The sequence below is a fragment of the Bactrocera latifrons genome, unplaced genomic scaffold, assembly GCF_001853355.1.
Source record: "Bactrocera latifrons isolate USDA-ARS-PBARC rearing strain unplaced genomic scaffold, ASM185335v1 scaffold_61, whole genome shotgun sequence".
NCBI classification, from domain to species: domain Eukaryota; kingdom Metazoa; phylum Arthropoda; class Insecta; order Diptera; family Tephritidae; genus Bactrocera; species Bactrocera latifrons.
Window position 1 is genome coordinate 1,244,000 of NW_017537279.1, and position 27,249 is coordinate 1,271,248.

General features: G+C 37.5%; 1 protein-coding gene and 1 pseudogene across 1 annotated transcript; both read right to left on the reverse strand.

The window, feature by feature from the left end:
- Nucleotides 1-253: 253 nt before the first annotated feature.
- Nucleotides 254-3,099, reverse strand: LOC108975111 (chitinase-like protein Idgf5). Its single transcript, XM_018943393.1, has 3 exons — nucleotides 2,904-3,099; nucleotides 1,025-1,594; nucleotides 254-950 (listed from the first exon to the last, which is right to left on the reverse strand). The coding sequence occupies exons 1-3, from the start codon at nucleotides 3,001-3,003 to the stop codon at nucleotides 310-312; spliced, it is 1,311 nt and encodes a 436-aa protein (XP_018798938.1). The 5' UTR covers nucleotides 3,004-3,099; the 3' UTR covers nucleotides 254-309.
- Nucleotides 3,100-21,960: 18,861 nt separating this feature from the next.
- Nucleotides 21,961-22,902, reverse strand: LOC108975083 (annotated as a pseudogene).
- Between the last annotated feature and the right edge of the window lie 4,347 nt (nucleotides 22,903-27,249).

Here is a 27,249-nt window from a genome sequence, read left to right on the forward strand (position 1 = left end):
TTCCAATCGGATAGTACAATCTAAGCCAACCCTATTGCAGCAAGTCACAAAAGTTGATGCATCCTCTACAAGAAGAAAGATAGCTGCGACCATGAATAAGTATAACAAAATAAGATCAGAATAGACTTCGAATCTGGAGGCCTCGTTGGTCAGTTGTGGTCAGTGTCATTCACGATATCAGATACACGATATGAGTTTTAACATTGCCTTGGAAAGCCATCTTATTGGAAACTCAACAAACCAGTTTTGTATATAGTTTTTAATTTCCCGTTTTAATATAATTGATAGTTTATTAACGGAGAAGTGATTTTACAACTTAAACTTAATACTTCGCAGTATCGGATACTTCTCACCGGCACATTGGCCACGAAAATCATCCAGCGACAAATCGAACAAAGCAACGCCACCCAAACTTTTGGCGAATACGTAACTTGCCTTAATTGCTGCAGTGCTGGGTTCCTCATAGCTCACCCAAAGACCGTTCTGGTCATCATCGTCGGCTGATCGATAAGCATAGCTCCCATAGCGTTGTCTTGGATCGCCAACTTTGCGTAAAGGCGCAGCTTCACCGGTCAATTCTTTGTCTGCCTGTAGCTTTTCGCAAATTTCAGGCCAACTCATTAAGCCAGGTTTGCGTAACTGTCTGCCGCCGGCGCCCCTACCAAAAGTTTTCTCAATCGGTGGGTAACCGGTAATACCAGATTTACTTGACATAGTCCAAGAAAGACCATAAGCTGGTACACCAATGTGGATTTTGTTACTGGGTGCGGAGTTATTGAGCCAATGCTGTACTTGGTAGTCAATGTTGTGGGTGGGATCGCGTTCGAACATTTCATATATGGGCGCACTATGATCAGCAACTTTAGGATCGCGCTCTGGTGTTTGGAAGTCATAGCTACCAAGATTGACGAAATCCACATTGCCGATAACCGATGGGACATCAATAAATACTGCAAAATAAATTTATAAAAAATCGAGTGCTAATGAAATAGAACTTTGGCTTTGTGTAATAGGCAGAACTTACGATTCGGATCCACATGCGGTAGCATGGTTAATGTCAAGATAAGTCTATCAGACTGAAACGCGTCTTTCAACTCACGCACCAAAGTGGTGAATTGTTCTTTGTGCTCGGCAGCGTATTCATCGATGGGGTTTGGAGGAGAGAACCATCCCTTGACTTTTCCCTTGATTTTTCTCCAAAATCTTCTAAATCTACCTTCCACTATTTTGGGCGGRTTTTTAGGAAACTGCCAGGCCAAGTCTAAACCATCAAAATCGTAAGTTTTCAAGTGCGCTAAARCGCTGTTAATAAACGAGTTTCGATGTGCCTGATTCTCTAGCACGCTGAGGTAAGGACTGCTTGGAGATTCCTCAAACAAATCAYGATCTCCGCCAACCGAGAGCAATATTAAAAGTTGCGGATGATTGCGTCGTAAGTTGGTGATATCACGGTAATGATTCTGAGTGATATCCAAATTTTTGTTTAAGGGCCTTAATTGATAACTCTCTGGATCAATACCGGCGTAACCGTAAACGAGATAATTGCAAAATTGCAAAGCTGGTTCCAARTCTTGYAGTGTTAATTTTGCTGGACCTGATGGAGATAATTCAATGCATTTTATTTGTAAGTATATACTTTTTTTTACAAAATTATTATAGAACATTCAAAACACGAACACATAGAAGTTTTTTCTTTTGACGATAAGTGGTCAGTATATATGTACATACGGCGCTGATAACCTTGGAATATATATAATATATATAGTATATATACAATATATACGGATTCGTTTAAGTGTCTTTATATACATAGATAATGAGCCATACGACGGGTGTTTATTTTGAACGTGTGGCTTTCACATATTTCAATCAATATTTTTTTTTAAGTTTGATTTTTGACAGCTGTTCTTTGATTTTTACTGACTTTGGTTTGCCATTTCATAGTAAACGGACTAACTTCGGAACAATGTTTGCAAATCGTGCAAATTTATTACCAAAATAATAGTCCGGTTCGCATCGTGCGCTGGATCCAATATTCGGTCGACAAAATCGTGCAGTAGAGTTGGTAATTCAAGCAACCATAGATTGGCTTTACACCATGTTTACTTTAGTGGATAATGCAAGCATCACAGTATCGAAGAAGACCCGAATGAGTGCATCTGTTATTGCGCGCAACAATTGTAGTTGTGCCTGTTCACGTTAAGGAAGAGTTTGCGAAAGGATCTTGGTTTGAATGCTTACAAAAACCAACTCGTAAAAGAATTGAAGCCGAACGAACGCGTGTTCGGTGAATAAGCCCGAAACGAGATGGCTACCGATCCTGAACAAAGGTAAAACCGTCCATAATGTTTATAGTCAATCGTATCTGAATTAGAGTACGTTGATGTAGACAACCTTTGGTTCCAACAAGAGGGCGCAACATGCCAAACAGTCAATGAAACGATTAACCCATTAAAGCAAACTTTTATGTAGCGTTGTAAGCCTGTTTAGAAGCCTCCTAGACCATGCAATTTGACACTGCTTGACTATTTTTGTGGGATTATGTGAAGTCGCTTGTCTATGCAGTTAAGCCCGGAACGATTGACGCTTTGGTAGAGTATATTTGGCCCATTATTGCTGATTTATAGAGCCAATTGCTAAAATAAGTGATTGAAAATTCGATGCTTACTCCTCGTTAAAAACAAAAAAAATACTCTATCCTGTGGATAATACTTATACACATATTTGTTCGGCTGTTCCAGTTTCAGAGAATTGAGTCTGTTAGACACTGTACCATATGTATATGCTCCTTTGATTTTCAATATTTATTTTGTACACATATTTTTATATAGTATTAAAGACACACGAGTACTTATACCCACACAATATCATCAATAATCACTAAAACCTCCGTGTAAGCTAACCTTCTCTAAATTGGCTGGCTGAGTCATAATAACAGACCATTTTGGCTGCTTCTATTGACGCGATTAGCAGAGTTATTAGCAAAAATGTCACATTMAACATTTTATTATGATAATTATGTTATTTTATGAAAATTATTTTGATTTTATTAAAATGTACTGCACAGTTCGAATGTATAACTTAAACTAAGATCGTTTCTCAGCTGGCTGTTCGAAGAACGACTTCATAAACAAGCCGAGCCTTATCAGTTATTATGATTACTCATATACTAAATGTGAGCACGCAATTAAATATGTGATTAGCAAAAACAAAAAACCAATAATAGCTAATAAAAATCTAAAATAAAAAATAAAAAAAATATGTGTATGTAAATATATAAAAAAAGAGAAGAAACGTACATAGATCTACATAAGTTGGGTTTAACCGTACTTTTTATACTTTTGCAGTTTGCGCAAAAATATTTTTAGATGTTGGTTGCACTTTAGATTAAGAAATGTTGCAAGAACTATTGGTTAATTCATTATGTTGGAGAAAAAATACATCTAACTAATTCATATCAATATTTATTTATTTATAAATGTGAGAAAAATAATGCAATTACTTTTCCACGAAAAAAAGGGGCACTGGCTGCCAGGACCTTCGGCTCGCTGGTGGATTCAACTCAATATATTTCTCATCATCAGGATCAAAGAATATATCACCTCAGTTTAATTAAAAATTCCGCGGAATAACATAGTACAACTCTTTTATTTTTTTTGGGAATTTCGTTTTTTTTTCTTGTTTTTTTTTTGTTTTTTGTTTTTTTTTTATCAACATATAGTACTTCTTTTCAAAGGTGATACATTGCTTACAGCGACCCTCCAACTTTTAGCATTCCTTTCAGATCGGAGAACAGTGAATAGTCGCAAAGGGCCAGATTTGAAAAAACTGTTGATCCGTAGGCAATTTGAAGCCCAACTCCAGGATTTTTGTAATAGATTTCACTAACTTGCGGCACGGTGAATTGTCTGTGTGAAACAGCACTTTCTTTTTCTTCGAATGCTGTCATTTTTCGCCTGTGCGACGCTGCGAAATCTGGGCTATATGGTGAGTGAGGAAAAACTTCCCAACCGCTGATTTTAAATAACTTATAACCGGTCCTGCAACAAAAAGCCGATAGTTGTCATTATGGAAGATTATTACCGAAATGTCTAGGTGCAATTCCAGGCGTTTTTCGGCAATCGCGTACTTCAATTTGACGAATGCAGCAGAGTCTTCTGATTTCATCAAATATAGAGCATTATTTTGGCATCTTGGATATTCGGCATTATTTAAATGGTTGGACATATGATGTTATAGGATTTCATATATGATGTTTAGGATTTTCCATCACCAATTAAAATCCAATAGAAAAGTGACTCTTTTTTGTAACGTTCAAGCAGCATTTATAACATGCAAAATCATATTTCAACAACTCTTGACTTCAATGCATATGACACTCAATATCCTATCTTTCGAATATGTTCATGTGCTTTGAAACGCTTTGAAATGACTACTCGAGAGATCTGCAAAGACTCACCAATCTCCATTCTTATATTATATGTATATAGTTTATGGGAGCTTATACATATCTGCTACTCGCGTACTATATTTGTAGGGTATGAATTCATTAATATATCTCACACATCGACCGATATTTTCAAAATAGAGTCAACCACATGCAATAAGGCCAACTTATCCGATAACTGTAGGTTTGAAAAGTTATATACCAACTTTGACAATTTTTAGCAGACTGGTGATAAACCTTAAAGGCAGTATTTGTTCAAAGAAAATCTTAATTGATCACCAAATATACAATATCTTAATTATATACAATATAATTTTTAAATTGAAGTTATTAATAGCTCTCTTCGATTCGTCACTTCTCGACCCGTTAACTTTGAGGTTCATTCTCTGGTTCTCAAAGTTCGTGAGTTTAATTTGATACAGGAGCCTATGTGAATAAATAATTAATGTTTAATAACTGCTTTATTCTATGCTACCTAGACTTGTTCTATAGATTTTAAACAAGCTTTAGGATCTTACCGAAAAAAAGGTTCATACCATGCTCCATGGCAACCAATTATGTACAAAATTGGCCAGTTCGTATATCTTCGATATACTCCACAACTTTTCACTGCATGTCAAACAAACACGAGACAACGACGACTTCCATGTCGGCTGTGATTTGAGAGAAAAGTGTAGCTTTATTGATTTACTATAAAAGCAGTGTTTATAACAGCTATGCATGTAACCACTAACATTAAATGCAGTCGAAAAGTGTTTACAACAACAACAACAACAATTATTTACTTTGCATTTTCATTATGTATGCGAGACAGCGATTTTACGCGCGAACGTCGTGGAAAGGAAGGGGACTGGTAAAATGTAGGTCAGTACGATGAAGTGCAGATTTTATAATCGCAAAAAGACACAACAAACACTAACACTATTTGAATGCATATGCGATTGCAACAACAAAAACAACATCTACAAATATATATAATATTAACTGTACTACGTACAACAACAATAATTTTAGCACACAAACATTGATATTATACAAATGTATAAATGGAAAAAATGCAAAAAAATTGAGCGAGCAAACTTTAATGAAATTAGGTACAAGATGATCATACAAGGATTACTTACAGCAGCTATTTATCTAGCTGAGGAGAGAACTCCTTTAATCAGATCTTGGCGCTGATGCAGCTCGCGCGCAGCCGAATAATAGAAGGTATAGATAGAGCTGAACCCCGACCCGTAACCATTCTATTGGTAACCCTACCTTAGTCGCAACTCCGCCTCATTTCCATTGCGTTGGTAAAAAAAAAGAGCTAGTCCCAGGCATTGTCCAATTCATAACTTAAGGTCGAATCCATGAGTGGAAGTACGGAAAGGCTGCAGGTTATTTGGCGTTACTCAGGAAACATTAACTTGGAGGTGAGCTGCAATACATACATACAGTTGTACAGGTGAGCAAATGTTTACATACATATGTATCTCTTAATATACCAGAAATTACTGACGATATTCGGGAGAAGTATCTCGTTTTAGGCATCCAGGTATAAGAGGGCACAATAAGACTCTTCATAAGATATACATACTCAAATAAAAGCTCGTTTTAGGCATTCAGGTATAAGAGGGCACAATAAGACTCTTCATAAGACATACATATGTACATACTCAAATAAAAGCGAACAATTCGTTCCACATAAAAGCCTCAGAAGTGCCATTAATACTTATGTTCCTTTACGACTAATTGCGGACTCATCCCGGACTTGTTGGATATATTCAGAAGCATATGCATTTGTATGTATTTGAGGTTATGTACATTTTTATTCGAAGCTGTACTGTCAACAGTTGGACCCTCTGAAAGAAACAATCGCTTAGCAGTGACCAGCTTCGAGAAATAGTAGTGGAAAATGTAGTAGCATTGTATTTCATCAGCTCAACGCCAGGCGAAACACATTGAGAGTGACTCGACAGAAGCTCCAGGATTTTCGTTCAGAGATTTTTATACATCTAGCTTATAGTCCGATCATGTCACCAAGTGATTACTACCTGCTCTGATCTATGGTAAATGGTTTTGCTTAGAAAAAACTCCTATCAAGTGAAGCTTCAAAAATTGATTGTTCCTGTGTTTTGCCGGTTCGCAGGGTCTCTATGAGATTGGCTTTATGAACAAGTTATTGCCAAAATGGTTCATATTTAACGTAACTAACGGATGTCTTTCTACTAGACTTTATATATTTCAGCATGAAGAAACGTCGAGCTTTATTCCAAAAAGAACTTCTCCTTTGTTCATATATAATTTCAACAGCATATCATAATACACGCGTTCTCTATATGAGGATTTGGACCAATTGCTGAAAAATTGGATCTCAACTTTATACCTGCATATAAATAATCTACGAACGTAGAAACGTATTTCATATAAGTTAGTAGCAAGTGGGAAATGGAAATACAGTGAATGAGTAGAAGAGGAAATTACTTTACTTTATATATTATCACAAATGCTCTACACTAAAGTAGTCTACGCTTACGTTATAAAGTAATTACGGCGGCTATTCGTGGTTTATTCGCATGCGCAAATTGTGAGTGCATTTACCAACAAGTGGCTGTAGTCGTTACCGGTCGCGATGTAGTTGAATGACCCGACAACATATCGGCAGTCAAATCGTCTAACTGCTTGACGCGTTTCGCAGATGAGCTTGCCGTTGTAAATATGAGTACATGAAGACTAGTCGGTAAACCACCAATCACCAAGTTGTCAAAAGAAGCACTGATTAATTTAATACGATATAAATTGAATGCGAAAGGCATATTAGTTTGTCATTAAACTCTACATACAAATCAATGTATATTTCCATGAGACATTTTAAACTCTTAGTATTCTCGGACTTTATCTAATATACGCAGTTGAAGGTGTTGCTAACGCTCAGAACAACGATCAAAATTCTTCCCATAATACTTTCAAGAATGGCAGTCGATCTCTTAATCATTAGTATTTCCTCCACATTACCGCACCAGACCAAAATTGGACATTATAAGTGTGTTTTTAGACCCATGAAAGTAGAATCGACACGCAAAACCTCTTCGTCGATTTCAAAGCTGCTTTTGACAGCACGAAAAGGAGCAGCCTTTATGTCGCGATGTCTGAATTTGGTACCCCCGCAAAACTAATACGGCTGTATAAGCTGACGTTGAGCAATACCAAAAGCTCCGTCAGTATCGGGAAGGACCTCTCCGAGCAGTTCGATATCAGACGAGGTTTCAGACGAGGTTTCAGACTTATTCAATCTATCAGTCATGTGAATTATTCAATCTACTCTTGGAGAAAATAATTCGAGCTGCAGAACTAAATAGAGAAGGTACATTCTTCTATAAGAGTGTACAGCTGCTGGCGTACGCCGATAATATTGATATCATTGTCTTCAACAACCGCGTCGAGGGAAAGACGAAATATCTCCTGTCATCAAACAAACAGTCGTCTTTGTTCACAGTCCTAACTTCGAAGTCGTAGATAATTTCATCTATTTCGGAAGCAGTATTAACAGCAACAACAATTCAACGAAGAATAACTCTTACCACCAATTTCTACTTCGGACTAAGAAGGAAATTGAGAAGTAAAGTCTCTCGGTGAACAATGACCAAACTCTATAAATCACTCAATATTCCCGTCCCGCGCATATGGTGCAGAGGCATGAACGATGGCAACATCTGATGAGTCGATCTTACGAGTTTTCGAAAGAAAGGTTTTGCGCAAGATGTATGATCCTTTGCAGCCACGGCGAATTTCGGATTCGATGAAACGATAAGCTGTAAGTGTAGAAGGACTTGTCTTCGCTTAGAATCTCCAATTGTTGCCACATTGCGAAAAGAAGAAACGACTGGCGCGCTGTTGCTAACTCGGCTAAAACCGCGTAAGCGATGTCTACGCCATTAAAGAAAAAGAAGAAGATATTTGTCACGATATTCGTTTTCTAGTATAAAGAAATAGTTGTTATATAGACGAGATCCATCCTTTTTCTGGAGCATAAAAGGAAGGCCGTGGCCTATTTGCCGACCTGCTCCTGATTATTTTCGGTCGGTTGCAGTTTCTGCTAAACTAAGGATTCCAGTCAAGCTGTCGTAAAACTGTCTGTGGTCCTCGTCAGTGTATGGCGTACTCAGCTTTCATTTCCAGCGATTTATTTGTTTATTTTAATGAACGAAGATTTCGCTTTTCTTGGGATTCGTTAAGGACTTTGTACATCTCGGAATCAGCACAAATCCCAACAATAATCTAGAAATGCTTAAATTATTGCAGAAAAACTCTTGCCAAAAGGTGCTACTAGGTCAATTCAGAAGCAAATTCCTCTCTCGGCGAACGATCTACAAGTCTCTCATTATTACCGTACCATTAAATGGCTCAGAAACATGGACGATGATAAATCGAAATGAGAAAGCACTCATGAGAACTATTATCCGCTGGATCTTTGGTGCCGTTCGCATTAGTGATGAATCTGGAAAAGATGGAACCACGTACTGTTTAAGCCCTACGGTAACTTTGATATTGCTTAGCGCACAAAAATCCAATGAATCCTGGGCTATTGGTTTGCATAGAAGATGTTGCTTCAGCAAAAAGCTCCTTCGATATAAGACCCTTTGATGCACAACGGCAGCAAGGGTGGCATTCAATGTCTATACTTGCGATGTAGAGCTGTCGTGACCTCGCCGTGGATAGAGGTAACGCGGTTTTGTGTTCTCGGCCCAAACCGATCCACGGTTGTGTTGCCAAGGAAGCAGCGGAACGAACAAATTTGAATTGTTTGTTATTTATAGTTCTTAAGACGCAGTTTTCATGTCGAACGAAAACAAATATTTTCTCAAGCTGTATATTTGTATGTAAGTATGTTTGTGTGTGTTGCTGCTTTGATTGCCTCTGTAAAATATCCAAGCAAAACCTGCATTTGCTGCCTGGAAATAATTTGATAATGTCTTTTTCACGAGAATAAGATGAAATGTTATAGATAATCTGAAAATGGAACGTTAAGCTGGTCACTGCTCATGTCAATACAGTCTGATTCTAATTGCTGTCGCGCTTATGGCCATTTCGTTATGTTAATAATATATTTTTATATATGACAGCGTGTAAAAGCATATACTATATGTACTTGTATGTTATTGTAAGTATATAGTAGTAACTACCAATGGTACATTTCTTTCCATTTTGAAGATGTTCATACTTTCTGAGAGAAGTCAAATTTTAGCAGATAAAGATTTATTATTTCCAGTGAAAAATATTGCGTGATATGTTATGAATTAATGAAAATGACCTAGCGGTTTAAGTAAACGCAAATACATACATATATACCGATTTATGTATGCAAATTTACATACTATATTCATTTGTAGTAAATACAGTTACTTCTTAGCTAAGTTATAATTGTTGGCACGTGATCAGTTGTTTCGGTAGAATTCTCCAAGTCTCTTGGTAAGAAATTTTAACAACAGACACAACACCATAAAATCATATGGGAAACAGTCAAGCAGTTCGAAATAAAGTTCTTACATAATGGACGCAAGCGAGGCCGTTTTGAAACAGGATGCTGTACGTACCATATAATTAAGTAAAGGAAGAACCACTCAAAACAGCCAGCTTAAGCCAGGAAGAGGCCAAATGTGTTCCATCAAAACAACACAAATTAGTCGCCAAAAGCTCCGGGAGCTTAGTTGGAACGTTATTGTACATCCACCTCGTAGACCGGGCTTAGCATCAAGTGCTTACTAGCTATTCCGTTTATGGACATTGATTTTCTTGGCGAAAAATTCGCTTCAAGATGAGCTTGTGATAAACGACTGTCCCGGTTTTTTATCAATAAAGGCAATGCTTGCTATGAAAGTGATGTTATTAACTTACTCGATATACACTAAAATATTCGAGGTTCCATTTTTAAAGAAAAAAAAACACAAACACTTCATATTTAATGGATATGTTTATTATCATTCGAAGCACATTCTTTGGTAATTGATTTTTGAATATTATCTTTCTCAAATGTTGGCCGCGTCTAAGTCTCAGATGATACATATATTGAGTCAAATTTTCGCTGACTCGTTCGAGCATTTCGACTGGTAACTGGCGAATGACAAGCGGAATGTTTTGTAAAAGGCGAACAGTGTGATATTACACGAACTTGGTGGTCAATCCACCAGCCCATTGTATACCCATTGAGCTTCTGGCTCCCTTATCTCGTAACCAAATTTGGCTCGAACACGTCAATCTTCTTGGAACTCTTCAAGAGCCCATAGAGCGAAGCGAAATCTTTTGGGAAGGTCGAGTGGCTTCAGTTCGTGCAGAAGCTGTATTCTGTACGTTTTTAATTTTACATCTCGATCTTGCTGCGAACGGTGTTGAATCGAATCTCCACAGACTTCTTGTATACTCTCAGCTACAGCTGCTACATTTTCTTCACTGCGTGCTGGACGTAGTTTATTCGGACGAATATTATCCAGTAGTAGGCCTATTATGGTGACCAAGTTTAGCGAAGCACGCGAACACACATTCTTTACAGAACGTGAATCTTCGTAATGAAGTTGAAGTGTTAGTAAACGTAGTGCAGACGTATGACTTCCCATGATAGAATCCACGACTCACGCATTATCGGTCAAAAGAAGGATATTGAAAAAGGTACCTCTACTTGGATTACCCTTTAGATTAGATTAGATTGAAAGATGAGGAATGCACTGCGACCTTAGGCCTATTGTGCCATAGGGTGCTAGTGAGGCGATGCGATCCCTAACCAGAAACATGGATCCAAGGGACTTAATCCTGCGTGTACAGACTGCTGTGCAGTCGATCAGCAGGTGCTCCGGGATTTCAGGCTCCCTGTCGCAGAACCGCCTGGATCACTCTATATAAGTCCCAGTAAAAATAAATTCTGATCTTTTTCAGGGCACTCGAATTTTTCACCACAAAAAACTATCTCGAAAGACAGTAACAGGTAATAATCACTTGGTGTCTGGTTTGTACTATAAAGAGGAATCATAGGAACCTCACAACCAAACTCGCAGTCCTTCTGGTGAGTCAGTAATCGCTCTGTGTGTGACTGACGTTGGCTGCTTCTGGACGATTGCTTCCTTATTGTGACCCGAACTAAGAGTATGACTATAGGAAACCAGCTCATAGTAAATAATTTTCGGCAAATCCTACCAAAGACATAGCAAAACCTTCCTCTCCGGCAATACTGACTTCATCAACGTATCGTTTGCGACCATTTTTTGTCACCAGTAATCATTCGATGCTGAAATGGATCGCATGTGTTGCGCTTCAACAGCGATTCGTAGTTGGAAATTCTGTCCTTGAGGTTTCTTGAGTTAACTCATGTGTCCACCCAGACATCGAGCTTCTATTTGTATACAGTGTTATTTAAATCTGCACTTTAGCAATTATATTATACTCGATATTAAAATTTTCCAAGTATTAGTAGCTCGCCATTTTTTGAAAAATGAAGAGTGAAACATAGACGATAGTTCACTTCACAGACTTAATTAACATATAATAAACACGTATCTGTAGTGTGGGTCACGTTAGCTGGCAGTTCGGCACTTTGGCATCTCATCGCAGATTGGCAACTCGGCAGCGCCATGTTGCTGTGAGATACACAGCCACATATGGGTTCACAACAGCAAAGTAACTTTTCAGTTATTTTACTAGTGGTTGTTGTCAAAAATCAGTCAGCTTCTTGATATTTGTTCACATGCTCTCCATAAAAAAATATGGATAATATATTCATAAGTCTATGCATATATATATGTATAATTATGTATGTATGTATGTATATCACACATCGACATATTTACACTATTTATTCTCAGACCGTTGCAGTTAGTTGGAAAGGTGCAACTCATATTGTTTCCTACTTCTTTCATGTACTTATTCATTAGTCTGCATATTCAAATTGCTTCTCGTCTTTGGAACTTCGGAAAATGGATTTTGCTGAATTAGAAGTGACATATGTACATGTTCTTAGGAGTCTTTAGATATACTTACATAGGTATGCAGTAGCAATTTGAAATTTGTCATCACTTGCTTCTCATATTCATATAGGTATAGGCATTAGGTGCGAATTAGAAGTTGATTCACAGTCTTTTGTCAGTCAAGACAAGAGAAAATGTTAACTTTGACTGCATCGAAAGTATGCATAATACCCTACACCGGTATAGCTCTTATAGCAGGGTTATAAGAAAAAAAGGATACACAAAATCTGTGTCTTGACTTTGATCGTTCAGTTTGTGTGGCAGTTTTAAACGATAATGGACCGATCTGAACAATATGTTCGCAGATTGGAGCGTTGCTTTGAATAATGATCTAGTCCAAATTTCGCAAAGATAATATGTCAAATAAAAAAGTTTTCCGTATAAGAACTTAAGTTTGGCCGATCCGGTTGAGGGACAGCTATATCCTATAGTAACTCGATTTGAACAATTTCTACGGAGATTGCATCATTGTCTTGGAAAATAACACAGTCCAAATTTAGATCGGTGTGTTTGTATGGTAGCTCTATCTTAGGATGGTCCATTATCAACGTTTTGGACAAGTGAGCAGCTTCGTTGGAAAAAAAGCAGGTCTGCAAAATTTCAGTCCCTTATCTCAAAAACTTAGAGATTTATTCGCATATATGTATACAGACGAATAGGCAGACGGGATGGCTAGATCGACGCAGTAAGACTTTGTTCATATTTATAAAATTCTTAATTTATTCTTGAAAATATATCGTCCTCCTCAAAGTAATCCTCTTAGCCTCAATACACTTGTGTAAACGCTTTTTTCAGCTCTCGAAACAGTTGTTAAAGTCAATTTCCGTAATAGAATTCAATGCGCTAGCGACTCACGTTTAATGTCTTCAGTTGACTCAAAACAGTTTCCCCGGAGCGGTCGATTGAGTTTGCTGAATAGTCAGAAGTCATACGGAGCTACACCAGGCGAATACGGTGGTTGCGGCCCGATATTGATCGAAAACCTTACAAAGAATAAATGCAGTATGTGACGGTGCATTATCGTGTTGCAAAAACCAAGAATTGTCGTCCCATAATTCCGGCCTCTTCTTACGAATAGCTCAAATAGTATTCACTGTAAACAATTTGGCCGGTCGGAAGGAATTCGAAGTGCAAAACACCTTGATAATTCAAGAAAACTGTCAAGATAAGCTTGATTTTCGACCTGCTTTGACGAGATTTTAAGACTTCGGCTCACCTTTGGCACAATATTCGGCCGATTGATCGTATGTTTGCGGGTCGTAAACATACATATATCCAAGACTCACCGCCAGTAACAATATGTTTCATGACGACCTGGTAATAAGAAAGTATTGTTTCATAGACATTAACGCGATGAGGCTTTCGGAAAAAATTGGATGATTATGAAACCATCGACTCTCAAGCATCAATTCGTTTATTTCATTGACGTGTTGATCATCAGTTGATGTTAATGGTCATTCTAGACGTCGTCCACACATTCTCAACTCTCTTTGAACAGTTTGTAACAATCGAAAAGACTTACTCGCGACAAACAATTATCGCCGAAGGCCTTTTCCAATATTCTGAACGTTTCGGTAACATAAATTTGATTCCGCACACAAAGTTTAAGGGAACTTCTTTGTTGTATAAGCGTCTGCCAAAATTTCATCAACATCAGTATTTCAATTCATTCTCTACTAGGAACTGGATGGAATACTTTTCGCTAAACAACTTCCCTGGCCATTCTGTTAATTTTGATATTCGTAGCTCTATAACTATTTCTCTTTTTTAATCTCTAACTTAAAGATATTACCACAAACTAATCGAAGAGAATATTAACATACGAATCAATACGAAATCAAATGCTTCATTTGAAGTGGCATCGATAGCCCAGCTCGGCTATAAAAAGAACGCATAAATGCATACAAATTCTATAAACTCTGCCGCGTCACAGCGGAAGGCAGTCAGCCAGCCTCCAGCCGACCAACCCCAAACGACACGTAATCAATTGCCAACGACCAGCAAAAGCAATTTGTCTAATAAGTGGCAAAGCCGCGCTGCTGAGGTTGACGTTGTCCATAAGCCAACACTTGTAAGTTGTTCGTAGGTTTGGTGTTGAGGCGAGTGTCGCCTGCTCGATAAGAAGTTGCATTGTTGGCATGAATGCGCGCCAAACATGGCCGTAGAGACGCTTTTGACCATAAAAAGGTGTTAATTTCAATTTTATAGTAAACATACTTTAATTGAAGCTTCTTGTTACCGAGTACCCTAGGTTGTTGAAGGTATACTTACATAAGTACATTTTATAATGTTTTAGATGTAATGTAATCATTTTACTATCTACTGGAGCTAGAGTTGAGTGCGGAACAAACCTAGAAGATTCCATTTGACAAATGGGATAAAGTGGGATATTACTTAAGAATAAGCAGTTCATAAGTTTAGTTTATATAAGATTTGTCTTTCTAAAAAGTGATCAATATCGATTGCGGCCAATTTGCCTGGTTCGTAGAAGAAGAACTGAGTTTGAGACCGATGAGGCGAGGCGAAAGTGTCTAGATATTTCCACCTCATCTTCTTCCACGCAGCTTTGACAAAGTTGTTACCAAAAGCCTCAGCGTACAGGAGGACAATATGAGAGGCTCCAATTAGAATTCCTATCATTACGGCCAATTGAACCTTGGTAAGAGCTAGTAGTACAATAGACCTCCTACGTGTCATCCTCGGCCAAAAGAATTTTTGGACCGTACATGCTTATCAATGCTTGCCAGGCCTGCTTGAGGTGCATAGATCCATCCAACGTAGAATATCTCTTGCCAAAAGTTCCTACTGCGGACTAAGTAAGCAATTGAGAAGCAAAGTCCGAGACAGGACTAAAAAAACAAAACTATATAAGTCACTCATTATTTCCGTCCTACTATATGATGCAGAGGCATGGACGATGACAACATCTCTTGAGTCGACGTTACGAGCTTTTGAGAGAAAGGTTCTACTGAAGATTTATGGTTCCTCACATTCGAGGGAACGATGAGCTGTATGAGATATACGACAACATTGACATAGTTTAGTGAACTAAAAGACAGCAGCTACGCTGGCCAGGTCATGAAGTCCAAAATGGACGAAAACAATCCAAGCTCTGAAAGTATTCGACGCAATACCCTCCAGGGGAAGCAGAGGAAAAGGAAGACCTCCACTAAATTGGAAAGACAAGGTGGACAAAAGACCTGGGTTAACTTGAAATCTCAAATTAACGCCACGTTTCAAGAAGAAGAAAAGACTGGCGCGCTGTTGTTTACTTGGCTATAAGCGCTTAAGCGTTTTCTGTGCCAGTAAAGAAGAAGAAAATGTAATTCTGGCCAACAGACGCAACTTCGAGATCAATAAGGCAATTGAGAAGCAGATCCCTCTCTCAACGAGCAAAAATGCGCTGTAAGGCTCTCATTATTTCCATCCTATCAGGTCTCAGAAACATCCACAATGATGAACAAAAATGAGAAAATACTTGGAGCATTTGAGAGAACTTTTCTTCGTTGGAATTTTGGAATCGTCCTTCGAAGAAGATAGAACCACGAACTATATGAGCTATACGACAACATGGATACAGTTAAGCGCATAGATATCCAAAAAACCCGGGGTTAGGCTATGTCGTTTGCATCGAAAAAGACGCTGCATAGAAAAGCTTCATCAACTCGAGAACCTTGGGTGGACAATGGAAGCACCAAGTGCATAGCGACCTGTCTGAGTATGGGTTGTACAACTGCCATGATTTCGTATAGTGAGAACTGGCGAAGTTTTGTGTTCTCGATCCAGATCTGGTTGTACTGTTATAGAAGAATATACCAAAATATTGCCAGGTTTTGGAAAGCGTAAACATTTTTAAATGTCCAAACAATCAGTCGGTATTTGAGAGCAAATTCCTCTTGGCACTCGTAAACTTTGCTATACATATACATACATATAGATAGTACATATGTATACAGTGTCCTGAAGATCCGCACTGGCGATCGCTATTCTATGAAGACGAAAATTATGCCAGAAAGAGAACATATTGCAATTTGAATTTCAAATTTACTCAGTTTCAACAGCAGCAAATCAAACCAGAAGAATACTCATACATAAAATATATACTAAACTAAGTATATATGTATATGCATATATCTAACTGATTTCCCTGCACGTCTTGGTTGCAGAAAAATGTTGTAAAATTCATAGTTTATTGACTCCAACAACAAAGCAACGGGCTGCCTTCTGTGGTTACCCGGTGGTCGGTGCTCCGTTGGTTGGCGGTGTTTTTTGTTGTTTGTTTCTATGTATGTATGTACATATGTATGTGTGTATATGCGCGTATGTGTTGGTATTACATGGTAACTGAGCATGATCGGCAGCTTTGGCGCTAGAGGGGTTGCTGAGCTGCTCAAGTTGGCTTGGTCGTTCGTTGCCTTCTTGAAAACTGGGTCAATTTTTGTTGTTGCTGCTGACAGTTTTCAATTATTCTTGTTTTTCATTTCGTTTATGACTTCTTTGGCACAAAACACAAACACATGCACAGTTAACCATTTGTGTTGCTTCTTGGCTTAAATAACTTGTACAAGCTTATGAGATCGTGCCTCTATTCACTTATCATATGAGATATTTTTATATGCAAACATAAAGTATATATTACATATATATATTCACAATAACCATAATTTCGTATATGTGATCTGGTCTACGGAAAGGGGGCTTAGGTGTCAAAAAATCCAAAAAATCAATTTTCACTTTTTAGTTGATTCGAATGGAAGATCAGATTTTTAACAGCTGTTTCCCAGAAAACTAGTTTTCGCACGTTAGCTCCCTTTTCGTAGACCAGGTCACATATAGTAAAATGTCTAGGAAACAACAAGGTATTTTTTTTTATTATTTTATTTGACCAAATGTTCAAGTCTTTCCTTTATAAGTGGGGGTCGACAATGAAATAAGGGTTGCTTGGAAGGATCTAAGTTCATAAAATAACCACTCAGCCATCGATTTATCCGTCACAAGTGACCACATGATACATAGTATGTGGCGAGAATATACAGAAAGATCTACGGGATATAACTTTATATTGATATCTACATATACATATTCAATTTACTAAAGGATCTGATATAACAGGAAATTGGTAATATCGATATGTTACTTAAAAAGTTCAGTGGTACCAAATCTTTATAGACCAAATTGTAAAATATATTCTGACTGTAAACTTTAAAATGCGATCTAAACAATGTCTTCGAAGACTGCACCATAGCTTTAGACAAGCCATACCGATTTGCAAATAAAACTTGATACCAATCGTTTTATTTGTGTGACAGCTAACGGGGTTTTCAATAATATGCTACAAAAGTTTCAATGAAATTCTTAATTCCTGTGAAAGTACGTTTAATGTCATTATGTATGGAACTCGATGGACACGAGGGCAGAAGTCCAGACTCTGAACCCAATTTTCTACGTTTTTGGAGCATAAATCGACCGATTTTCACGTCCGATATTCGTACGAAGTTCATTAATCGTCGCTGGCTTGTTGGCATAGACCATAGACTTGACGTAACCCCTCAGGAAAAACTGTAACGGTGTCAAATCGCACGACCGAGGAAGCCAATTGACTGGGTCATTTCACAAAACTTGGTTTTCAATAACTCGATTGTATCATTCGCTGCGTGGCTTGTGGCACCGTCCTGTTGGAACCACATATTGTCAAAGTCCAACTCATCCAATTTGAGCCAAAAATATTCCGTTATAATCGAGCGGAAACGAATTCCATTCACAGTAACGTGCCGGTCTTGATCATCACGGAAGAAGTACGGCTCAATGACGTCGCTCAAAAACCGTACCAAACCGTAATTTTTTTGGAATGCAATGGGGACTCATGGAGTATGTGTGGATTGCTGCCTGACGAATAATGCATATTTTGCTTTTTTACGAAGCCATTTAGCTCATCGCTGATAATGATTTTTCGATGAAAATCCGGATTATTTTCATATTGTTTTGGTGATCAAGCAGCTTCAGTTCTTGCGTCAATTTGATCTTGCAAGGGTGTATTCCAAGATGTATTCGCAAAATTCGCCGCAACGGCGGCACAGAGATGCCCAAAGCTTGAGAACGACGCGTGAGGGACTGATTTGGATCTTCCAAAATTGATACTACGGTCACCTCTTTGTCTTACTGGAACGGGAACATTTTGTACTGTGCCGACCATAAATTGGCCGTAGCGCTCTTAAAGGCCACTGTCCCCGAATTTCGGTAGTAAATTTCAATAATTTTCACTAGTTCTTGGATCGTATGTCTTCCCATGATGAAGTGGCAAACCTTACTGAAGAGAAAGCGAGAAAAAATGTGGCATACTGTCGCGTTCTATTGAAAAATCTGTTAAATATCTGAAATATCAGTTCGATCTATTTAATTTCTTCGGAAATTGAATCATTGCCTTATACAATAATCTCTTCCAAATTTGGTGAAGATATCTCTTCAAATGAAGAAACTCTCCACACAAGCACTTTATTCTGATCGTTCAGTTTGTATGACAGCTATATGCTATAGTGATCCGATATCTACGACTCCGACAAATTAGCAGTTTCTTGAGGAGAAAAGCACGTGTGAAAACATTTCAGATCGATATCTCAAAAACTAAAAAATTTATACTAGTTGCTTGTTCGATTCACCATACTTCAAACTTTGGTACAGCAAAGACCGCTATACAAAGCTATACATACAAATATTTATAAACATTTATCTTTGTTGTATTTCCGAGTGTCAACATTTTTACACACAGAAAGTGCGGCTTGTGGCGTTTTACCGGACCGGTTAATTTAATGTTTGTCGCTTAACAGTTTGTGCGGCACAACTTGCTGGTTAACTGGCCGACAGGCGGGCAAGTCGTTAAGGAAAACTAAAAATTAGTGCGCTTTTATTAGTTCACATGTTGTTGACACATTGTTGATAGCGCTCGACAGTAATTCGTGTGTTTTTGTTATTGCAGCGGTGACTTCTTCCCGTTGATGGATGGATGGATGGCTGGCTGGATGGAAGACCAGTTTATAGGGTCAAGAGTTGATCTCTGCGCATTACGCGTTTTAGTTATGCGACAAGTTATACCTTATTACATTTTTTGGTAATTCTCTGCCACACAAACACACACACACACATTTAAATTTATATGTATAGTGCTTTAATGGCAATTCCTTTGAAAATAACAGTAGCGTACGGTGGTGGTCGTTGGTATATTAAGTGTGGCACATTTTTATTAAAAATAACGGCGCTGCGATTCTAGATTAACAAGATACCGCACCGGAGTGCATAAGCGGAAGTAACGGCGCATATCTTGCTGACTGGCTTTGATGCCACCGATTTAACGATTTCTCGTGCGGATAGCGGATGTGATAGTTCGCCCGAACTCTGCAAAAGTAGGCCGGTCATTTTAGTCAAAGATAATTACTTCTTCTAAGTATTACACACACACGAGTATATCGGGAAAGAGTGACTTATATTTAGTGGAATGCACTTTTGGACAGAAATTCATTAAAAAGCGGAAATATAAGACAACGGCGTTAAGATAATGCTATTGCTAAGATATACATATGTATGTCTATGAGACCACAAACCGATAGAAACTACCTCCATAAAATACGTCGCACCGATATCGTCGCCTGGATCTAGTGAAACGCAGACGAAGAAGCTTCAGACGTGTCTAAATACTGCGCTCAAAATGATTACAGCATGCCCTAGATGTCTTCGGGCAAGGAACATAATGAAAACCTCCCCAAGCAGTTTCTGCTGTAACGCTTTCACAGAAAGCGCAGCTGAAGCGGAACTGCCTTCTAAGAACATCAGAAGGCTTTTCCTTGAGTACGCCGACCAGTCTTCTGACGCCACAAATTTTAGACACGCACTGACTACCATTCATAGTGGAGTTATTAGAGAGTTAGAGTTGCCTCGAAAATTTAGAGTAACTCTTGGATCTGGATACTGATATACCAAATAATTATAATGTCTGCATTCTTTAATGGTGGGTTAAAATTCCGATCGATACATTATTTATAGTGCAGGAACAGTAATTTTTTTGCGAGGTAATCTCTTGGCGAACAATGTCAAAGCTTTTAGTGGTCTCACAGTCATTTCGAAACTTAAACTTTTAGGATAGTTCATTATTTCTCTCCCAAATTTTATTTAGTGACAATTTTTCCATGTATAGTATACTATAGATAGTAAGATCACTATTGACTTCTAAAGCTTGAAGGGAGTCTGGTTTATCGCTAAAGATCAATGAGTTCTAATAATTCCACAAGAATGAGTCTAATGGTTTTAAATCACAACTGAAGGCTATTCAATATAACCATTTCTTGAAATAATCGTATCTCCAAAATTTTCGCGCAATAATTCTGCCGTTGCACGTGCTGTGTTGCACGTAGCCACGTCTTGTTTGCACCAGATGTTGTCCAGATCAAGGTTGCGGCTATAAAAAGTTGCTTATGATCGATCTATACCGCTCTCCATAGACAGTAACGGTATCACCAGCTTCATTTCCAAAGAAATACGGTCCGAGAGAAATCCTCGGGAAATCTAGAACAAAAACAAAATCAAAATTGCAGGCAAATATATAGTATTCGAATGCAAGCCGAGAAAGGATCAAAATCCGCCAGGTTGTGGCTTGAGACTGTTGAGAAAGGCTTGGTATCGACAAATTGGGATTTTCAGCAACATTTGCTTGAACGGCAACAATATTTTCATATAACTTCGAATGGTTCTTTATTTTCATGGCACTTGAATATTATGAAAAGAAAATGAACTATCGAAATTTTCAACAATTGGAAGATTAGCGAGGACAGGTGAAGGATTAACAATTGAAGAATGATTGAAAAATTACTGATCATGACATACTTGTATAAAGATACACATAAGTTAAGTCCCACAGAAAAGTACTTGATAATCTTGAATTCCGAAGATCGAGCTCTGGAGAAAACAACAACAAAATTTTCACGCTGCTTACAAAAGCAATCAGCACCAGATTTTTATGTCGCTTCGTATAATTCCCAGAATCGACTCTTTTTCTGGATGTTGTACCATTTTTTCTTAGAAACTGAGTTCTAAGTAATATAGTAATTTCTCCATTTTTCGGAGTCAGGTTCCCAAACCGAAATAGATGTTGTGGTCGGCAGTGTATTGGACCAAATACAAATTTTTGAGAGATAGAGTCCTAAATAAAATAATAATTAGTTTGATTCGAAATAAAGTGTAATAATGGACAATTTGACATGGTCCCGTGGAGGGTCCATCTAATCAGAATATACAATTTTTAACTCAAAAAGTAAATTTAATGTGTTTTTTTATTAAAGCAATAAAGTTTATGAATAAAAATACAAAATTAAGAAAATAATAAGTTTAATTAAGTCTAGAAAAAAGTCAGGGACTTTCTTTTGGGTGAATGCCTTATTGGCAAAATCTTTTTGTAGTTTGATTTCGAGTTTATTGAGCAAATTGATTGCATCTGAACTATTCTCTTTTTGTTGAAAATATAGCTTCAGTTTCCTAGAATAATTCATAGCGTCTTCTACATATTTTTATTATAGTTTCGGGCTGTGCTAAATTTTCAACACCGGATTCTTCTTCAAGCAGCTCATGCAGAAAGTCTTGAATTAAGTCATTGTCTGAGTGCTCTTCTGTGGCTATAATATTCTCGTCAATCCTTGAATATTCATCAAACTTGCTTAAAACCACTATGTTATTAATTTCGATAATTTTGCTTAAAGGTTCATCGTCCTCCGGGTCGAAATCTAATCCATCAGGAATGTTTTTTACCAGACCAGCATGTCGAAAACAGTTTCTTATGGTTTCCTTAGAGACACTTTCCCATGCAACACTTAACATATTGACAGCATCTAAAAGACTCACAGCTTTTGTCGGGTTTGCTTCTTCAGGAAGGTCCACAATTTTCATCAGAAGCTGCTTTCTATAAGATTGTTTCAAGCTATTAATGACGCCTTGATCCATAGTCTGAAGAGCCGATGTAGTATTAGGCGGAAGAAAATGTAGTTAAATGTTGTGAAGATGAACTTGAGGATGAGCTGGGCAATTATCTACTAATAGCAAAATTTTAGTATTGGCTTTTATAAGTTCACAATCCCGTTTCTTTAAATAGTCAGTAAAGGTCTGAGAAGTCATCCAGGATTTGTTGTTAGCACAATAATCTACCGGCAACGTTTTAACGTTTTTAAAGCATCTGGGGTTGTTATATTTTCCTGAAAGCAGACATTGTTCAGAAACAGCGGATTATATTAAATTGTATTTTAATCTTACCAATAACCAATAATTTCCGTTTTACCGTGCCCGATGCATTAGCACAAATCATGGCAGTTATTCTTTCTTTAGACATTTTTCCACCACTGTATGTTTCACCTTTGATCTTATGTGTTTTGTCAGGCAGCATCTTGTAGAAAATTCCCGTTCGTCCGCGTTAAAAATGTTGCCCATGGAATAATTGTTACTTATTGTAGGCCAGGTTTGTAATAGCCAGTCATTTGTAGCACTTTGGTCCACAGAAGCCGATTCACCACAAATTTTGCCGAAGCAAATACTATGCCTCTTTTTAAATCTGTCTAGCCATCCTGAACTGCATTTAAAATTATCACTGACAGCTTCTCCGAATTCATTGGCTTTCATCATTAGCATTGGACCACTTACTGGAAAATTATTGGACCCGTTTCTGCTGAAACCATTTAAACAGTAATTCATCAACTTGAGGATGTGTCGCAAATCTTTTTTTTTTTTCTCTTGTCGTTGACTTTCCAATCATTTTTAATTTTTTCCCGATTAATCCATATGTTCGAAACAGAGTGTTTTTTTAGGTTTTTGTTCAAGCAAATGTCAGCTTGGGAAGTTCCTGSTTCAATTTCGCATATTATTGTATATTTTTCATGCAATGTAAATGCTCGCTTTTTATTTTTTTTCCGACATTTTTCTTAAAATTAACAACTCTCAATGAAAAGCCAACGAACGTCACTTTCAGCCCACCGCAGAAGTGGTTTGCCTTCTTTGACTTAGAATCAGAGATTGATTGTGTCTCTTGATCGAATTCGGGGAAGTACAAAATTTAGCTTATTGCCAACTGATTGCCAACTTTGTTGTGAAATTTTATTTTGAAAGCTTCGGTTATAATGGAGAAAATCCGATTTTATTGTCTATTATAACCGGTGTCCATTATAACCGAGTCTATTTTAACCGAGTTTTTTACATATGTTTGAACTGGGACTTGACAAAGAGGTACATAATAACAGAGTTTCCACCTTAAGCGAGTCCATTATAAATGGTTTACACTGTATTTGCCTTCAAATTTCCAATTCGAGCTTTTCGAAAACATCATTATTAATGACGGTTTATATGTTCCTTAAAAAGTAAAAATATGGATACTAACCATTTTCAACCAAACTTACTTAGTATTATATATCACAGCAACCATAAGAGACTTAGTCGGCTCTACGAAACGAATTAGACCAGGCTGGATGATTTTTAAAATGAAAAAAATCATAGTAAGTGGAAACCCATTGAAAACGAAAGATAAAATAATGATAATGAGTGGAAAAATAATTTACGTTAGCTGGCCTCAAGCGCACAAGTTCTCCGTATCTCCGAAGCTGTTACTCGAATCAACTTAAAAGTTTAGGGCAATATTTTAGAGGGTTTTTAGAATTTAATAAGGCAATGAAAAAAAAAATCGATTTTTTGAAACCCCTATGCTCATAAACACTAGTGTTTGTTGGAATTTTTACTTTCAATGAATTTTTTTCACTTTTTACTATTGTCAAAAGCTTCTGCACTGATCTAACTACAAAGGTCTTATTCGAAAAATACTGACCCAACTTTGAAACCGATGCGAAAAATAAAAGCCACATAACCTATTATTTAACACAACTCTTCCGTACTCTGCCCGCGCTTAAACAGCCCTCACTTGCATATAATACATTGTTACCGTTATTGTAAGCAGGAGTTCCTTGATATTTAATTACATTACCGTATAGTTAGCGCTAGTCGTTAGTCGCTTGTATTGTATATTTCACTTTTGAATTACTTAAGATTTGTCATGTCCCATTTTTGGTTTCTGCTTTGGACCACCTTCTAAACTGTTGTTAATTCCATAAAGCAGCTGTCAAATTTTTATAGCTTACACTCAAGCGGTATATGCATACGAGTATAATACTTGTTGCGCTGTAAAAAAGATATATATTTTTTTTTACTTGACACAATGATATTTTTCAATATGCAGCAAAGTACAAATTTGTATTAAGAATAACCGAAAGTCGTGTGAGAAAAAATGTATTTGCATATGAAATGTCGTAGCACAGGTTTATGATTACGTGTGTTCGTATGTGAAATCGAATTTGAGCTCAATAAATTGATTTTTTTGCTTAAAGATTAGCTTGGAAGTTCAGCAGGATGCTTTCTATACAATAGAATTTGTGGTTAAGGATACTTTTGCAGTAATCTTGTAAAAATATATACCTCAAGGTAATAAAGCTTGAGTTATATGGACGGATGTAGTTGAAAGCAGCAATTTTCCTATCTTGTCGATTTTCAAAAACTAATGCTGGAAAGAATCACTTAACCTTTCGATTGTGTAGTTGTTGCTCGCACGCGGTATACGTTATAAAATCTCGAATACCTATAAAATGGGTGGTTGCCCAAAAATATATACATTTTCATAGCTGTAAGTACATGTAACCAGTTATGTGAAAATTTAGATTCCACATACATTCTGTGGCAAGTTTGGGCTGAGCTTCTGTGTATTTCTGTTTTTTTTTTTTTGTTTTTCGTAATTATGCACACTATTTTCCCGTGAGAAATAAATAAAGACATGCTTATATGCCGCTTGTGAATTAATCTGCGATACGCTTTGTTATTGTTTAATGGCATATTCATTATTTAAAAGTCATTATACAGTCTACATGCACAGATACAGTGAGAAGAACTTGGCAGTTTTTAGTATTTACTACTAAGTCTAAAACCGACTGCAGAATTAGCGGCTGAGATGATTTGTGATTTTCACTTAATAGTATAAAAAATGTAAACTCGAACCCGAAGCTCAAATACCCTTATAAAAAAAAAAAAAAAAAAATTCCATACAATAACTTGATTTTGATCCTTTTAGTTTGTCTGACAGCTATATGATTTAGTTGTCCCGATATGGTCGGTCCCGAGCGATATCTCAAAAACTGAGTGGCTATTTCGTCTCTATACAAACAGACGGAGTTATATGTAGCACGAGATAATATTAGGTTGTCAAAAATCTCCCTTCCGCTTTTTTGCTCTTATTCAATGCTTTATAAAAGTGTTACAGTGATCGAATTTTGTTAAAATAAGCGCAGTTTCGTTCCGTAATCTGTTACCATCTAGACGGAGACTTCATAATACCGCCTCGTAGAAGCCCACCTCCATATTTGCAAAGAACTCGGACAGTCACTTTTTACAAGCCTCTTTTGAGTTCAACTTTACACACACAAGGGCATTCGCCATGGACAAGAACAGGTGGTAATAACTTGGCGCTATGTCCGGGCTATATGGTGGTTGCGATAAAACGTCCGAGCTCTCGTAGCTGCTGAAAAGTCATCAACGAAGTGTGTGGTCTGGCGTTGTCCTGGTGAAATACCACACCCTTCCCTTTGGCCAATTCTGAACGCTTCTAATCGATCGCCAGCTTCCAGCGGTCCAGTTGTTCACAGTAGGTGTAGAACTAAGCGTCTGGCCATATGGGAGCAGCTCATAGAGGATGAGTGCCTTACAATCCCACCAAACACATAGCAAAACCTTCTTGGCTGTCAATTCCGGCTTGGGCGCTGTTTGTGATGATTCCCCGGCCTTCGACCACGACTATTTTCACTTGATATTGTCGTATGTGATCTATTTTTCGTTACAAGCTACCATCCGCTTCAAAAATGGCTCGAGTTCGTTCCATTTCAGTAGCATATCGGAGGCGTTGATTCGGTCCAGAAGGTTTTTTCGTCCGCAGTTCGAAATGATAGAGTACCATCCCCCAAAACAACATTAATCTCCCGAAACGTTTTCTAGCGGATTTACCTTTAACGATAATCATGCATAGCGTCGTTTTGTAGGTTATGTCAAGACCTTTCAAAGATTATAGTATTGCCAGATACAAGCTCGGTAGCGCATTATTTTGACATCCGAATATTATTGGGTTTTTCACTGTTTCTTTTTTTTGTTGCAATTTGAACACTTATTCTCGTATTGCGTAAAACAGACTGATTCAATACTCGTACAATTTTTGATCTTTGCTGACAAGAAACTGGTTCGAGCGGCTTGTGACATCCTGATTTGAGGTGAAGATTTTTCCCAACCCAAAAATATTGCAGAGACCGGTAAAAGACGGAAGCTGCAAAATCTGGAGAATATGGTGAGTGTGGAAGTACATCAACTGGTATGCTATCTCGATTATAATGTTGGAACACTACACCTTTTCTATTGATCAATTCTCTCCTTTCTGCTTGAGTTCATGACTCGAAACAAACGATCCTTTTGATATTTCCCCAAACAGACAACAAATCCTTTCTTTGTGGATTATAGGCTTTCGAAATGTTTGCTGGTTCATCCTTTTTCTAATTTTCATAAAGGTTCCCTTCCATCGAATATACAAGGGAGTAGAGTAGATCTAACTCCAAATGTTCAAAATCTATATCTATATCTGACAGTATTACCACTAACTGGAATACTGTCGAACTTTCATTGCATTTTATCCAATCCATTATTCGAGTGATGATATCTCTGCAATATATGCTCAAAGAGAGAAGCAAAAGAACGTCGCAACTAAAT